A 16609-nucleotide genomic window follows, 5' to 3' on the forward strand; every position below is an offset into this window, starting at 1 on the left:
GTGAAATATAAAACACAATTTTCGGGTCAAATTTAATGTCATGTAGTCTTTCAAATTCTATAATTTTTAAAAAACATAGACTACAAAAATGTTACAAACTCAGGTGGATTCAAATAGAAAATCTCTCAAAACAGAATGTTGTTGTTTTGAAGATCTTACATATCATGTTCTACCTTATAGATTAAAATTCTTTTAATACAATTGCAGTCTACAAATGTTGATTTACCTTATATTATCAACATCACTTGCGCAAACCCGTATACAAGATTCTGCTTCCCCAGGAAAAAAACTCCAACAATCATCAAACTTGGTCCAATTCATCCTTTTGGTTTCAAGTATTAAGGATAAGCACTGCCTCGAAAGTTCTAGTTCTTCGATCTCCGCGGAGACACTCCATCGTGAGAAAACTCTTTTAAAAGAAGCTTCTTTCCGAACCAGTTGATGTTTGAAAGATGTTTTTGTTTTGTCCATTTTGCTTGACGAACTTCCAGTGGCTGCATTAAATGATGGGCCCGAATAATTTCCCCAGAAGAGCTCATACTGACACTTTTTCTTTGGCCTTTGAAGCACGAGCCGTACCAGATCCTGTGAAGTCCTTCACAAAGGTGCTAAGACATCCATTGATTACACGCGGCGCTCCCCCATCACAGAACCGTTTTGCGAGATCAACAGCCTTCCCTTGCACAGAAACACATTCTAAATCGTCTAGAGATAAATATAAAAGGAAGACAGTGTGAGGGAGAAAAGAGGCACCTCATTTATGACAATTTGGTGTCGAGTTCCAAGTACCGATATCTCAGACATAGCCAAATGCAGGATACAGAACTCCAGTATTCTACCCGCTGGCTCATTCTGAAATAAATCAAGCATAAGGTGTAAATTATTATTCTGTTTTTTGGGAATGAATACTGAGTCCTTGAGGAAGGAAACACAAGACCCTAAAGAGCTAAGAATTGAAATGCAGATCAAGGTGAAGTCTTAAACACAGAAAAGTGGCTCATGTAATCCTAAACCTTCCAATTTGATGGTGCCACTTTGTCAATAACAAGAACTTGACCATCCCACTTATCCACAGCTGCAACCAAAAGTTTCCTTGTGAACCTGAAAGCAAGTATGAAACCAAGATTACAGGGAAGCACAGCAACACACACGCAAAAACCATCATGTTTACTCTTTCTGCCGCCAAAGACTATCCTAACTTTGTCACATAATGACATACATAATTGATGAAATGATGAACAAGAGGAGCTTACCGCAGAAGAAGTTTGCTGTATACCAGCTTTGGAGGAGCTGAAAGGACTTCTGCCTCTGAGATACCACAAAGCATGAATTGATTCAGGGGTCTAGAATGTTTAAGGGAAACACAAAAGCCAGTATGCATCCAATCTTTTCATAATTTTTGCACAATACAACCAAGCCAAGTGTATACCGGTATGGAAATTTTTGGAACATTGTACAAAGTAAAGCCTTTAATATTATGAGCACAAATATATTCTCTATAACATGTGTCTCAGAACCAAAACTTGTTATCAGGTATTAACAAATATAACATAACTGGTTTATATAAGGAGCTGCAGTAACTGGAATCACTCAATTTAAAGGAAGCAAGTATAGAAGTGTACCAGAAAGGACAACCTACAATGCTGACTGCAAAATGTAATAAATGGCTTTGGTACCCTCATGTCAACATAAGTTAAAGAATCGGCAGTGCTTTTAGTTGTTTCCATTTTCAAGCAGTAAACTAATCAACATGGAAGAGAATGCCTGACAATGAGGAAGTACAACGACAATAGCAGAAATAAGAAACTAAGAGGCAAGGACATCTCACTTCTGGTATCTGAGCAAAGAGAAAAAAAAACATGCCAGCTAAACTAGAAAGATAAAACATAGATATCAAGGAAGCTAGTACCATACTCTAGTAATGATATTAAAAAGAAAAGAGAGCATTTATATGTCTACATGTTATGCAGAGTAGAAAGAGCATACTAAAAGGAGCACAGAAAAGACACACACACACACACAGCAAGAGTACCAATTGCTGACTCTTTCTCATCATTCTGGAGGAGCTCGTCTGCTTCTTCAATTGTTTCTGCAGTGACCGGGGGTCCTCCAAAGCTCATGTGATTGTATTCCAGCAATGATGCCTTGTCAAATTCATAACCAGGTTCTGCACATGCAAATCTTAGATTAGTTAGTTAGATGCACATTGAACAATTGATTAACTGATCATAAGTTTTGCAAGCAACTATAAATTACTTGATAAGAAGGGTTGCAGCCTAGGGCAAGCTAATCACAACTGAAAGATATCAGGGAATTACCTCGTCTTGCATTCATTCGCTTCTCAAAAAGCCGAATTGGGTCAGACCCTTCTAAACATGCTGCGTAAACTATTAATCTGTCCATGAAAATCACCAAACGATACACTAGTTATCTAATGTCCCATTCTAGTTATAGATATAATTAGTCAGAGTTTAATTAGTTAACTAAAGTAGCCAGCATATCATACAAATAGAAAAAGAGGAGCAAAGTACTTGCAAAAGGAGCTCCGAACTTACAATCTAACTATCAAATATATAAGGATTGGTTTATGAGTTAAACTAATAAAGAAAAGAAACTAAACATACAAGTTCACGAGACTGAAAGTATAGAGAAGATTCTTGAATTTGATTTTTGACTCAACAAGAATCTCGTAATTACCCAAATCCATTGTTAACAGATTTGGAATTGTAACATATACTGAAGCCTTCTGATTCTAAAGCTCCGTTGAGCTAAAGTAAGGTCTTGAATTTTTAGAAAAATTTTAAAACGAACAAAATGCTTATAGTCGGAGACAAAAGGAAGGAAAAGAAGGAAGGCTTAAAAACAGGAGAAGGCGAAAGAGAGAAAAGGAATCATACAGAGCGAGTTCTCTGGCGGCTCTGGGGCTGCAAAACCTTCCATTCCTATCGATCTTGGGCATAACGCTCATCGCTTCCCTCGACTTCTCTATTGTTTCTCCAACCGAAAACTCGGGAGTCCGAAGAGAGTTTCTAGGAGGGAACAGCTTGTGCTTCTTTCTCCTCAAATTGGGAACCAGACTCACCAACCGATATTTCAGAGAGCAAGAAGAGTAGAGAGGTAGAAATGGCTGGTGAATACACGACGTAAATTGAGTTTTTGATAAACAATGACAAGATGAAGGAGAATGGAGGAGCGTTAGTAGCGAGGTTCCCTCCATTTTTGCTCTGCTCGTCTCCTGGCGGAGCTCCGAAAATGCTCTAAGTAGATAACAATAAAATATCTTCTTACTGGAGAGAAAAAATAATATAGTAAATTATTAAGGTTTTAATTAATTTTCAGTCTTTTAAAATTAATTTGTAATTTTCAATGTTTTAACAGGAATAAAAAATAGTTTAATAGTTAAAAAAATTAATTTTTTTTAAAATTAAAATAATTATAACGAATTATTATTATTATTATTTACTTTATATATAAAAATAGTGCCCGAACTGTGCAGAGAGACGACGTCGTTTCATCCGGAAGTGTGCTATCTCTGCGTTCCTCGCTTCGTTCCTCCCACTCTATAGTCGAAATCAATATACCGTGGCGAACTCTCGAAGCTCCAAGGACTCTGTTCTTCTTGAAGTTTTATGAGTGATAGGTAATGAATCAGGTGAGCAACTGCTAAAATTCTGCATTGGCTTGAGCTGTGTTTCCTGATTTCCTTGATTGCTTATGCAGAAGATGAGAGTGGATACCATAGTCATCTCTATTCTATTTGCTGCTCTATGTATAGCTTCAATTGCTAGATCAGCATCTTCGCTTTCCAAAGACCCGTTTCTCGGAATTTCTCCTGAAGGTTTGCCTCTAATGATTTTTTACAACCTCCGTTTCATTTCCAGTGTCTTTGTTTTTCTTTGTTTTTTTTTTTCTTTTTTTCTTCATAGTCATGGTTTACTGATCTTTGCGGGCCTTATTCTCCACTTTTTGTGCGCGATTCCCAGATGTGAAATATTACAAGTCCTCGTCAGAGATAAAATGCAAAGATGGATCCAGGAAATTCAGCAAAGCTCAGCTCAATGATGATTTTTGCGATTGCCCTGATGGCACCGATGAGCCAGGTAATTCTTGCTTGCCTATTTTCTTATGTTTTTCCTATCTTCTAATCTCCCATTAGGTTGCTTTAGGCAGATGGGTGTGTTTAATCCAGTTAGTCTATAATGGTGTTAAATATTGCCGAGGGGTAGCTCTATATGATATCAGTACATGATATCATTATATCAAAGCTTTTTTTTGGCTGCCTAATATCAGATGAGTATGCTGGGTCTCTTGCAATTTGGAAGAAATGTATCTATTTGTTTATCATTGTAATTTGTGTTTTTTTTTTTTGTCTGTATCTTTTGGTTCCATTTTTGCTCTGATGGTCGACTTTAGCATTTTAGGAACTATATTCAAGTAAAAATTCCTTTGGTTTCCGACCACTTCGTAACTCTTTTGCTTGATGCTAAGGATTTTGGGGCCTTTTTTAAATCAATATATCATTGTGCACTTTCAGGTACATCAGCTTGCCCAAATGGAAAATTTTATTGTCAGAATGCTGGGCATATCCCCAAAGTCGTGTTTTCATCTAGAGTAAATGATGGTATTTGTGGTAAGTGGCTTGCAGACTCAGTGGAATAGTCTTTTACTTCTTTCAGTTTGCATATGAATCTAAAGTTCTTTCAGCTGTGTTCTCTTACTCTTAATGGTGGCATTTTGCATTTTTTAGACAAAATATATAAACTGGAAGAAATACATTTGTTTAGAATTTGGAGTATTCATAGCGATGATATGCTTCCTCACAAACAATGAATCTTTTCAAATCCTTATTGTGGAATAGTCTTTTACTTCTTCCAGCTTGCGTACGAATCTAAAGTTCTTTCAGCTGTGTTCTCTTACTCTTAATGTTGGCATTTTGCATTTTCTAGACAAAATATATAAACTGGAAGAAATGCATTTGTTTAGAATTTGGATTATTCTTAGTGATGATATGCTTCCTCTGCAAACAATGAGTTATTTCAAATCCTTATTGTAGAAATCAGATAATTCTATTTGGAAAAAAAATAATAAAAATGAAATCAGGAACAAGTTGATTTTAAGCTGACAGCTATACTCTTTCAACTTCATGAGGAGGAGATTCTATTTTGTTTTTGTCTTTTTGATGGCCCTGGAAGGAGGAGAGTTTCTTGCCGCAAGGAAGCAATTGATAACTTTCACCATCATGCTCAAATAGTATATCATGGTTAACATTCTCACATGCTATCGCTTCTGTTGTTGAATTTTTGTTTTCTAATTTTCTGGCACATAATGTGCAGATTGCTGTGATGGAAGTGATGAAAATGACGGTAAAGTGAAGTGCCAAAATACTTGCTGGGAGGCTGGAAAAGTAGCTAGAGATAAGTTAAAGAAAAAGATTGCTACATATCAGGAGGGGGTTACTTTAAGGAAACGTGAAATTGAAAAAGCAAAAGCAGCTATTGCTAAAGATGAGGCAGAACTAACAAAGTTGAAAAATGAGGAGAAAGTACTGAAAGATATTGTTCAACAGCTCAGAGGTAACAACTTTACCATGTAAATGTCAATAAAATCTGTGACCCAACAATGTTATGTTCTTGCTTTCATAAATAACTTTATACAAATGGAAATGTGGAATTGGTTGAATCTATAACAGATCATGATTCTTAATGTGCCAGTTAGCAAGACCAGATATGATGATCAATGTGTGCATGCATGCATGTCTATGGCAGAAATTGGTTTTGGTTATTATTATTGCTTAACTGTTCTTTTCTTGTGCACCCTATATAGAAAAGAAAGAGCAAATAGAGAAGGAAGAGGAAAAGGAACGCCTGGAGAAAGAAAAAAAAGAAAAGGAAAGAAAAGAAGCTGAACAGGCTGTTGTGCACGAAAAAGGTGAAGACGAAGCCAAAAAGAAAGATGAGAGTGATGAAAAATCTACAGAAAGTGTGCATGATGACATAATTGGTACTACTGATGATTCTTCTTCAAACCAGGTCGGGTATTTGTTATTACCTCTTTCATGCAACCTTTTTCATCCCATAACTATAACAATAACATGTACTTTTTTTGCTCATGTATTTGTTTCCTTTTTATGGTAACAATTATGATTGCGAAGTCTTATTTAGTCTTCCTCTGCTAGGTTACAAGTTTTCCTTATGTCAAATCTGTACCTCTGGTGGATAATCATTATTTTCACTCCTGGTGATTATTAATTGAAATGGTATCATTAACAAAAGGCTCCTCGTGGCTCTGCACTTTTATGTGGAGCAAACATTTTGGTTTTTGGTCTTTCCAAATATATTTGGAAGTTAAAATTTGTTAATTCAAAACCCTCAGAACTTTCTCCTTTGATCTTTAGTGTCAATTCTTGAAGTTGTATTTGTTGTTTTTACTGTTATTACTATTATAATTATGATGAAATATATGAAGTTCTTTGATTGTGATCTTGCATTTAACAAGAATTAATATGCGCGAATTTCTGTTTCTGTGGCATATCTCCATTCTCTATTCCTTTGTATTGCAAAACTTTTGTCCCTCTAGCTCTGTCAGATTAAGATAGGGTCCTGAATTAGATCATGATGTTCAGGGGCTAGCTGCTGAAGTTGGAAATGATGATACTTCTGAAAAAGATCAATCTTCTGCCACTGCAGCAGACCAGGTAAATCAAAAGTTTGAACTCTGTTGTTCTTCATTTTTAAAATTTTTTTTCTATGCTAATAAAATCATACAGATACAAGCCAGCACTAGATCCTGATATGTTCTTCTCCAATATAGCATGCAGTGGACAAGAAGGAAAAGTCTCTTCCACCAGAAGATAATGAAAACTCTGCTTTTGTACCTGAGGTTGTTCATGATGCAGGAGAAGAGCAGCCTCCCAAGGAAAGCGAGAAAATGGTAGTTTCCTTTTTCAGCTAACTATTAATTGATCACCTCTTTATGCTTATTTCCAAAAAAAAAAAAAAAAAAATCAATTGATAATCTCTTTATGCATCATCTTGTTTTTGTCAAGGTTCTAAAAATGCATTGTGGCAAATTTTAATAATGAAATCAATTAGTTGAGGCAATTTGGTTGAGAATATCTCCTAAACTGTTTCTGTTAAATATAAATTTTAAAAGTAGTACCTAGTGAAGTTAATGTAATTAGTGAATATATTTATGTTATGGCAACTCTCTTGGGGAGATTAAGTGATTTAAGTTATGTTTAGGTTAAAGATGCAAAGGAAGTAGAAAATTTTGAAGGTAAGGGACTTTGAAACAAAAATAACATTTGAGGAAGAAGAATGGATATTTTGTGGTAGAAACAGTTCTCAACAAGGTATGGTGATGATGAGTGAACACATGCTTATTAAGAATTTAGGATGTCTGAATTATCTAGAAACATATGTAACCAGAAAATTTGCTGGGTGATCAGTATCCTAAACTATATGTTATTTTGACAATAATAAATGTTATGACATCTAGGATGCGTTGATTGTTGGTTGTGAACATGCGCTTCTTGTTATGGTTGCTTTTATTATATTTGAGATAATGCTATTAACCAAAAAAAAAGCAAAATGAGGACATGCTAAGATGAAGTTGTGAATTATGGAAGAAAAAGTTTTGCCTATAGTTCTTCCCCTTTGCTCAGAGGGGAGACAGCTACAGGGTACAATATCTAGTTTATTGGGCATTCAGTAGGTTGTGCATGGGTCTGTCTTTGCTGAGCTCCTTGGGAGATATTGGTTCATCCAAGAGCAGGAAGAACATCACCGCCTTCATTCCACTTTTGGACTATTTAGAAAGAAAGAAATAAAGGTTTTTTAGGCATCGTGTATTTAGCTTTTCTAGAATTTGTGATCTCTGGTACCAGAACTTATGTATTTCTTTTACAAGCCATTCTCTCCTTAATGGAGAAGATCTAGGGTCCTCTGCTTAATGGAGAAGATCTAGGATACCTTGTTGATTTTTTGGCTAATTTTCTCTTGTAACCTCTTTTCTCTCTCTAGGTCATTGGTGCTACACCCTTGCTGCCTTATTTTTGGACATCAGATCTAAAAAATTATCAATCTCTTATTTTGGATAATGTAGGGGCGTCACATATTTCTTTGATAAAGAAGTGGTTCAAATGAAGATGGAGTCAACTAAGAAAGTGATTAACCACTGAAGAAAGATGAAGAAGGGCTAAAACTAAAAAGTTATTGTTATGGACTTCACCAGTCAAGGCTCCTTTTATCTTATAAACAAAGCTACTTACATGCACCTAATAAGCAAAGCCAAACACCCTATTTGTCCTTGATTTGCATTTTTTCTTTTTTGCTACAATTAACCCAAACAATGCAGCACCCTATTTGTCCATGGTTTTTTAGATTTGCATATGAGAAGTTTGCAATTCTCTTTGTTTTATCATGTTACTATCTGTGATGATTTTGATACCTGTTATCAGGAGGGGGGTGATATGGATGAAAATGCTGAGGGATTGTCAAGGGAAGAATTGGGGCGTCTGGTTGCTTCTCGATGGACTGGAGAAAAAACTGAGCAGCAGGCTAAGAAAGCTGATGGTACAGGGGAACATAATCATGACGATCATGAAAATCATGATGAGATTCCTAAGGACTCGCATGATGAGATTCCTAAGGACTCACATGATGAGGAATATTATGGGTATGCTTCAGATACTGATGATGAGACTGGAAAATATAATGATAACAATATAGAAGATGAGGCGGATGAACATTATGAAGAGGAGGATAATGATGATTCTAGTTCTGGATACAAATCTGACATTGATAGTGACCTGGACTTGTCAGGTTTTAAACTCCCAGTAACCTTTGTCATTATATATTTCTTTAGGTATCTGAAGCTGTTTCAGCATCTATTAGTTTGGTTGATTTTATAAGGACGCTTTTCATTTTCTAGATACAGTAAGAGATACAACTCGAAGTAGCCCATCTTGGTTGGAGAAGATACAACAGACGGTCAAGAGCATTCTGCATACTGTTAATTTGTTCCACACTCCAGTAGACAAATCAGGTGCATATCAGACATTTTGTTATAAATTGCTTAGTGATAAAGTTGGTTGCCTTTTATTGGGATATAAACTACAATTTGGCATCTGCAGACGCAGCCCGAATACGTAAAGAATATGATGAGTCCAGTGCTAAATTATCTAAAATCCAGTCAAGGATATCAAGCCTGACACAGAAGCTAAAATATGACTTTGGTTAGTTCAATAACTCTTTCCTGTTTCTAGTTGGGGTAATTGTTTATAATAGCTTAGGTGATCCAAACTAAATAATTATGTGATGTTGCAGGACAGGAGAAGGAGTTCTATTCATTTTATGGTCAATGTTTTGAGAACAAGGAAAACAAGTAACAAATTTTGTTTTATTTGTTAATCTCGTTGTTCTTTCTTTTTTTTTTAATTATTTTTTACGCGTAACTGCGGTTGTGATTACTTCATATCTTATTTGTGGGAAATAAATTATTCAGGTATGTTTACAAAGTCTGCCCATATAAACAAGCATCTCAGGTCGAGGGGCATACAACAACTCGTTTAGGGTAGGTGCCAGTTTCATATGTATTTGTCTTTTGAAAGAGAATTATTGTTTCCAGTCACTTCCATATATTTTGTCCTTGCATTTCTCTCCAGGACCCTTTCTAAGTAATTTAGCATACTTTTTTTTCTTAGTGGATCTGTGAAATAATAAACATGAAGAATCTGATATAGATAATGCAGAAAGAATATCTGGGCTGTCTAATAAAAATGTAGTAGTTGGGGGTTGTAGGAAGTTATTTTTAATGCAACATTGTATAATGGCCAGGAAGCTGTTAGTACTTGATGTGTGCTCATCAACTAGTGTAGTTATCATATGCAGCACTGATGTTTATCATTTTCTGCAGATTTTAGGAAATATTAGTGCTTCTATATCCCTGATCTTTCTCTTGTTTTGGTAAAATAGGAACTGGGACAAATTTGAGGAGTCTTATAGACACATGGTGTTCTCCAATGGTGATAAGTGCTGGAATGGTCCTGATAGAAGTTTGACGGTATCCTATGCCTTGTGACAACAAATATGCTTGTTCATGTTTTGGTTTGCTGCCAATTGGTGAAAAACATTGCATTTAGAAGGCGTTGGCTTAATAATCAGATTTAAATAATGATTTTTTTTTCATAAAGAATCTAAATAATGATTATTGACTTATTGAAAAGGTAGCTCGCAAGACACAAATTAGGTTACTTTAAAGGTCATGTAAAATGCCTTTCTTCCAATAAAAAAGAAACAGAGAGATTTGGTGGTCCATTAAGTATGTGTAAATTCTTCTATTTACAGGTTAGGCTAAGATGTGGTTTGACAAATGAGGTTGCTGATGTAGATGAACCTAGCCGTTGCGAGTAAACTCACTCACTCTCTCTCTTTACTGGCTGTTGCTCTTTACTGGTTATAGGTTTCCTTAACATGTTATCTTTGATGGCAGATATGTAGCTTTGTTGTCTACACCAGCTTTGTGCCTGGAAGAAACGCTTAAAGTAAGACTTGGGTTTGAATTAAGTTCTCTGCCTACCACATTTGCTGTGGCTGGATTTTCTACTAACATCATTCTTTGTATGGTAAAATGTTATAGGAACTAGAAGAGAAACTTGATGCATTAAATCAAGAACAACCTCAGAAGCGCGATGAACTCTAAAATACCCGAATAAATGTGTATTGGATCCACTGGAGAGTGCTAACTGCTTAAATCTGTCTGGCTGGGGAATTGTTGATTTTAATCTTGAAAGACGAAGAGGTGCCACTGCAACACAGCCCTTCACCGGCATATAGTTGGAAGAGTTTCGGGCTAATAATTAGGAATAGTATTGGAAAAAAAATTTTGAGTCTCTGGAGGATGCTTCACATTAAAACTTTTACTTTTTTTTTTTTCTTTTTCTTTTTTTGTGATAGACCAATTTGACAGCATGACTAGTAGGTTGACCCACCCAGGTTAAGTATAGACATTGGTGTTGTTACACTTGGTATATCATGAAAGGCAATTTATGAAACTAACAATAAGAGGTATAACACGCTTTTCTTGGAGATTGTTTGTTTGTTTGGGAGATATATTGAAATGAACCATCGGATTTTTTGAGGAATATATCAAGAAAGAATTGGATTTGGTTAAACAATGTGTGGTTGGTAAACAAGGATTGATTTTTTAGCAAGATACGAAATGTATCGTTAAATATTCAATATGATTCTACGAGATCTAATTTTGTTCAAGTAACGGATTTTAGCTAATTGAAAAGATTTTCTGATCAATTCAAAGTTCATTTCGATTTCATTAGTAATGAGAATTCGGAATATCACACGTTGATCAATCAAACAGAGATTCAGCAACTAAAAAAAAGATAAATTCTTTGGGATCTTTTCTTTCTTCCAACAGAACGAACAGAGATAGAATCAGATTAATTTTTTAAATGTCTTTCTGGATATTCCTCAATGCCTCGGCTATTCACGGAACGTGAGAAGCGGATGGAGTTCAAAATGGGTTCGAACCATTTGATGGTCTCTCATGGGATCCATCAAAAGGGTGTTTGAATGGAGCCGAATGCATCCGAGTAGCTGAGGTTGTTCAAATTCAAAATTGGCTCCATTAAAAGTGTGATAAATGGGAAAGGAATGAAAGAAATGAGAGAAGAAGAAAAAAAGAAAAACCTGTGAGCCGAAGCTGTTGGTTTTGGTTCCCACATGCAGGGTGTGGAAGAGAAAAAGTGCCTCATAACTATGACCATCCAATTCGGAGGTAGAATTTGACCGTTGCTGGAATTAAGGTATTAGTTTCTGAGACTTGTGTAATTTAACAGATAATCAAGAGAAAAAGATAGATTACAGCTCGCACATAGTCAGCCCATATCACGTTACTCATGACTTGTTTCCCACATGGAATCACACCATTCATGGCTTCTTCATTTCAACTCAACTACAAACACTGGTATCCCTGTTTATTTACCTTTCTTTAATTATATATATATATAAACACAGTTCTTACCCATATATCTACTTTGGCATTTGTATAATAATTTAGTGGTACTGAAATTATATATATGTATTATATATATATATATTAAAGTAAGATGTATGACTAAATGATGAGAGAGCTTCAACAACATGTTTTTGTGTAAGAGTTGTGTATATATTAATAAGGAAGGAAAGTCTGAACTCTGTAATCCATTTATATAATATCTCATTGACACAAAAGATAGTCTAGATTTATAAATACAATTATATAATATATATATATATATATATAATAGAAATTATTTTTATCTACATATAAAAAAGTAAATAGCATTCAACTCCAATACCCACCTGTCAGAAATCTTTTTTTTTTTTTTTAAATTTTAACCTAATTAGATATTTGGAACTACAGGCGAAAACTGACCGCTGAATTTTACAAAACAAAAAGGCCATTTATTATGTTTTATACCATTTTCAAAACCAAGTATAAATATTCTTCCTCTCTATTTGATTCCCTTCTACTTCTTCTTCAAGCAACCTAATCAACTCTTCCTCTCTTTACATAGATACCCATCGTCAGAAATCCCTCACCACCTGCTTCTTCTTCTCCTCCTCCTCGTTTTCCTCATTCCAAAAACCTTCCTTTTTCTTTCTCTACCAGTAAACACAAGAAGAAATACATGGACTCCCTCGACCACAAGCGCGTCCCAAACGGTGCCCTTCTGCTCGACAAGAAGCCCAAGACGAAGATCGTTTGCACTCTGGGTCCTGCCTCCAGGTCCGTCCCTATGATCGAGAAGCTTTTGAGGGCTGGCATGAATGTCGCTCGCTTCAACTTCTCTCACGGATCTCACGAATATCACCAGGAGACCCTCGACAATCTCAGGCAAGCCATGCTTAACACCGGTACCCTCTGTGCTGTCATGCTCGACACCAAGGTAAGACGTGCATCCGTCTCCTCTCTTCTCTCAATCTATCTCTTTCTATTTATCTCTGGTTCTCTCTGCATCCGGGTCTTTCTTGCTTGGGGTTGATTTATTCTTCTCGTCTCTGTTTCTGATCCGAATTTATACGAGGGTATGTATGCATTTCCTTGTCTTCTCTTTCCTTTTATGAAGTTTACTTCTTTCCATCATCTGCCATGTTTCTGCAGTTTCAGGTTCTGATGGGGCTTTTTTTTTTTCTGTTTTTTGCCCATTCCTATTTTTGTTTAGTTATTTACTCCCGTAGGCAAATGGTTTCCCTGTGGAATTTGTATAAAGAGTTGTACAGTACTTAAATTTTGACTCTATGTTTTTGTTTTAGGATATTTTCTGAAAAAACTGAAGCTTTTTCGGTTCTCTATGGCTAAACACATGATAAAATATTCAACTACTTTGCTTATGAGATGGATTTGGATTTTCCCGGCCAATACAGGCTTTGTTTCAAGATTGATTGATTTGCGCCAAATTGTCTGTGCATCTCGACAAAATAGAATCAAGAACGGCTTTTTGGTTGTTACAGGCCAACATGCATGCATTCATTGCAAACGGAATGGAACAATGTAATTTCTGTTGTTAATATTGACAGCCAAAAGCTACTATGTAATTAAATTGAAGTGTTCATCACCAATTCATTGTTGAGAGTTACCAGCATGTGTACTTGGTTACTAATCATGAATTTTGTGACTAAGGTTTTTCTTCTTTGCTGCTAAGTATTAAATGGTATAGGAGAGAAAAAGCTTTCTCTTTATGGGTTCTCCCCAGCTCTATGTTACAGAAACAAATGGGCTTCGTGCTAGATTCAAGCATCAACTAATTTATCAGTTTTTTGAGCATCTTCTTGAGATTATTAAATTGATTATTTTTCGTTGTAGGGCCAGAGAGAAACGTTGTTGGAGGAAGCCTGAATTGTCGCAATTTGTTTATTAAGCTTCCATTTCTTACTTTGAAATTATACTGATTATTGTTAACTTTTTTCGTATTTACTTGATTATTTGGAACAATCGAGTCCATGTAATAGCGTGGAATTGTAATTGCAAGTTCACATTTTTATATATGTTCTAAACATAAGAACCTGGATTTGTGAATGAATTGTTGACTTCTTTGTGGATTCCATTCATTCCAAACATAGCGCAACAACCATAAATGTCGGTTAATGCCATGATATCATTTGTTAGTGGTCAAAACATCTGTTCTTCCTTCTATTCTTTGTGGGATCACAATAGGAGAAAAACCAAGTTTTTTGAAGTGCATGCAAACTTGGTCAAGAAAGTTTTCTGAGAACTTACTTAAGCTTCATAATGTTCTTCCTTTGTTGGCAAGCTGCCTAAGTTCAGATGGATGTTTAATTTAATGGATCCTTACTGTTCATTTCCTGCGTATCTTACAGGGTCCAGAGATTCGAACTGGATTTTTAAAGGATGGGAAACCTATACAACTTAAACAGGGTCAAGAAATCACCATATCTACTGATTATGACATAAAAGGTGATGAAAATATGATATGCATGAGCTACAAAAAGTTGGCTGAGGATGTCAAGCCAGGGATGGTGATACTTTGTGCCGATGGTACAATATCATTTACCGTTTTATCTTGTGACAAAAAAAATGGTCTGGTTCACTGTCGCTGTGAGAACTCTGCAGTTCTAGGTGAAAGGAAAAATGTTAATCTCCCTGGGGTTGTTGTGGATCTCCCAACCTTGACTGAGAAAGACAAGGAAGATATTTTGCAGTGGGGAGTTCCTAATCAAATAGACATGATTGCTCTTTCTTTTGTTCGAAAAGGCTCAGACCTTGTGGAGGTCCGGAAACTGCTTGGAAAACATGCTAAGAACATTCTTCTCATGTCAAAGGTACGTTGATCTCTATGAAATAAGTTTGAAGACATTTTTGAAATCTTTCCTTTTTGAGTTAGTTGTTTGAAATTGGATCACAAATTAGAAGGAATCAGAATCTGGTATAAAGTAATATTCTGCTACAGTACTGATGGGAAAGAAGATACAATAGATTGGCCCAAAGCCCCATACATGAATTGGTGAAGAAAAATATTTTATATGGAAAATATGTTTCTTAATTTGTGGTCTTGTATAGAGATTGCTTTCTATATTTTGAGGTTACTATCTATGCTAAGGACAATGATTTTCCTTTCTTGGCATGTCCCTTTCCGTGTTGTTATAAAAATTTGAAATCCTTTCTATATTTTCTAGGTACAGCTTATGCTAATTAAATTTTGCTCGAAATTTGCATTACAGGTTGAAAATCAGGAAGGTGTGGCAAACTTTGATGATATCCTTACAAATTCAGATGCATTCATGGTGGCACGTGGTGACCTAGGAATGGAGATCCCAATCGAAAAAATATTCCTAGCACAGAAAGTGATGATTTACAAGTGCAACATTCAAGGGAAACCTGTTGTTACAGCAACCCAGATGTTGGAGTCCATGATTAAATCTCCTCGACCTACTAGAGCTGAAGCAACTGATGTTGCAAATGCTGTTCTTGATGGCAGTGACTGTGTGATGCTTAGTGGTGAGACTGCTGCTGGAGCATATCCAGAACTTGCAGTTCAGACCATGGCAAAGATATGCATGGAGGCAGAAAGCACGCTGGACTATGGAGATGTCTTCAAAAGGATTATGGAGCATTCACCAGTGCCCATGAGCCCATTGGAGAGCCTAGCATCTTCTGCTGTCAGAACAGCAAATTCTGCAAAAGCAGCTCTTATATTGGTCTTAACCAGGGGAGGCAGCACTGCAAAGTTAGTGGCAAAGTACAGGCCTGGGTTGCCAATTTTATCTGTCATTGTACCTGAGATCAAGACAGATTATTTTGACTGGTCATGTAGCAACGAAGCTCCAGCTAGGCATAGCCTTATTTTCCGTGGATTAGTTCCAGTTTTATATGCAGGATCAGCTAGGGCTTCCCACGAGGAGTCAACAGAGGAAGCAATTGAGTTTGCTATTCAACATGGCAAGGAGAAGGGACTGTGCAAATGCGGGGACTCTGTTGTCGTCCTACTTCGAAGTGGGAATGCTTCTGTAATCAAGATCTTGACTGTGAAGTAACAACACTTCGAACAAGACAGCTCTTTTTGTTGGTTCCCATATTTGGTTATCTTAGGTGTGGATTCTCGGCATCACAGAAAACAGCTGCTTTCCGTATAATATGTTGAGCTTTGATTTTTGTTTCCTCCATTGCTACATTTTGGAAAAGAAACTTCAGGTGATACAGCTAAAATGTTCTGATTGACAACCATTTTTGAGACCTATAATTTGGAGCCATTTCACACATTCACACAGACAGATTTATTTATATGCTTTTCATTGCTTTCAGTTCTTTTGGATTTCATGGAGCTTTTTTATTATTCTTTTTGGGTCCACTGACAGAGAAGGTAAGTAGTTTCACCAAGAAGCCAAGGATGGCCTGATCTTGTATTGCTGAATGCTTAAATTGTGGGTTTTGACTTAGGGGGCAATTGTTGGGAAAAAAGTTTTTCAGGAACTTGTTTTTAAACCTATTACAGAGAAACCTATTTGTGGGGACTTGCTTGGTCCTGCCATAAACTAATGCTGTTGCCTGCAAGCCAACAAAAGAAGGAATTATCATTAGAAGCCAAAAAGTT

General features: G+C 36.1%; 3 protein-coding genes across 4 annotated transcripts; 2 read left to right on the forward strand and 1 right to left on the reverse strand.

Annotated features, from left to right (window-relative positions):
• Positions 1–89: 89 nt before the first annotated feature.
• On the reverse strand, positions 90–3271 carry LOC110809510 (antitermination NusB domain-containing protein). The gene is made up of 7 exons (XM_022035370.2): positions 2898–3271; positions 2319–2395; positions 2033–2167; positions 1254–1308; positions 1014–1101; positions 754–852; positions 90–673 (listed from the first exon to the last, which is right to left on the reverse strand). The coding sequence occupies exons 1-7, from the start codon at positions 3215–3217 to the stop codon at positions 536–538; spliced, it is 912 nt and encodes a 303-aa protein (XP_021891062.2). The 5' UTR covers positions 3218–3271; the 3' UTR covers positions 90–535.
• A 216-nt stretch (positions 3272–3487) lies between these two features.
• Positions 3488–11087, forward strand: PSL4 (calmodulin-binding protein). Of its 2 annotated transcripts, none has more exons than XM_088222857.1 (17): positions 3488–3640; positions 3721–3838; positions 3984–4100; positions 4535–4630; positions 5334–5573; positions 5824–6029; positions 6623–6694; positions 6811–6930; positions 8459–8822; positions 8932–9045; positions 9134–9235; positions 9327–9384; positions 9505–9573; positions 9975–10062; positions 10347–10408; positions 10492–10543; positions 10639–11087. In XM_088222857.1, exons 2-17 carry the CDS (start codon positions 3724–3726, stop codon positions 10699–10701), a joined length of 1938 nt encoding a protein of 645 aa, XP_088078983.1. In that variant the 5' UTR covers positions 3488–3640; positions 3721–3723; the 3' UTR covers positions 10702–11087. The 2 variants fall into 2 exon arrangements, with proteins under 2 accessions (XP_088078983.1, XP_088078982.1); XM_088222856.1 differs by having other exon boundaries at positions 3495–3652.
• Positions 11088–12484: 1397 nt separating this feature from the next.
• LOC110809551 (putative pyruvate kinase, cytosolic isozyme) lies at positions 12485–16281 on the forward strand. Its single transcript, XM_022035419.2, has 3 exons — positions 12485–12946; positions 14379–14840; positions 15240–16281. The coding sequence occupies exons 1-3, from the start codon at positions 12689–12691 to the stop codon at positions 16050–16052; spliced, it is 1533 nt and encodes a 510-aa protein (XP_021891111.2). The 5' UTR covers positions 12485–12688; the 3' UTR covers positions 16053–16281.
• The last annotated feature ends 328 nt before the right edge of the window (positions 16282–16609 follow it).

Source organism: Carica papaya, chromosome 6, assembly GCF_054855325.1.
Source record: "Carica papaya isolate Zhongbai chromosome 6, ASM5485532v1, whole genome shotgun sequence".
Classification (NCBI taxonomy): Eukaryota; Viridiplantae; Streptophyta; class Magnoliopsida; order Brassicales; family Caricaceae; genus Carica; species Carica papaya.

Bases quoted from the DNA above. Each gene is read 5' to 3' on its own strand.
- LOC110809510 (XM_022035370.2), bottom strand. From the start codon at position 3,217: ATGGAGGGAACCTCGCTACTAACGCTCCTCCATTCTCCTTCATCTTGT. The intron at 2,396-2,897 runs GTATGATTCCTT...TTTCATGGACAG, and splicing joins GCCGCCAGAGAACTCGCTCT to ATTAATAGTTTACGCAGCAT. The intron at 2,168-2,318 runs GTAATTCCCTGA...TTGCATGTGCAG, and splicing joins GCGAATGAATGCAAGACGAG to AACCTGGTTATGAATTTGAC.
- PSL4 (XM_088222856.1), top strand. The intron at 6,931-8,458 runs GTAGTTTCCTTT...ACCTGTTATCAG, and splicing joins CCAAGGAAAGCGAGAAAATG to GAGGGGGGTGATATGGATGA. The intron at 9,236-9,326 runs GTTAGTTCAATA...GTGATGTTGCAG, and splicing joins GAAGCTAAAATATGACTTTG to GACAGGAGAAGGAGTTCTAT.
- LOC110809551 (XM_022035419.2), top strand. From the start codon at position 12,689: ATGGACTCCCTCGACCACAAGCGCGTCCCAAACGGTGCCCTTCTGCTC. The intron at 12,947-14,378 runs GTAAGACGTGCA...CGTATCTTACAG, and splicing joins CTGTCATGCTCGACACCAAG to GGTCCAGAGATTCGAACTGG. The intron at 14,841-15,239 runs GTACGTTGATCT...TTTGCATTACAG, and splicing joins ACATTCTTCTCATGTCAAAG to GTTGAAAATCAGGAAGGTGT.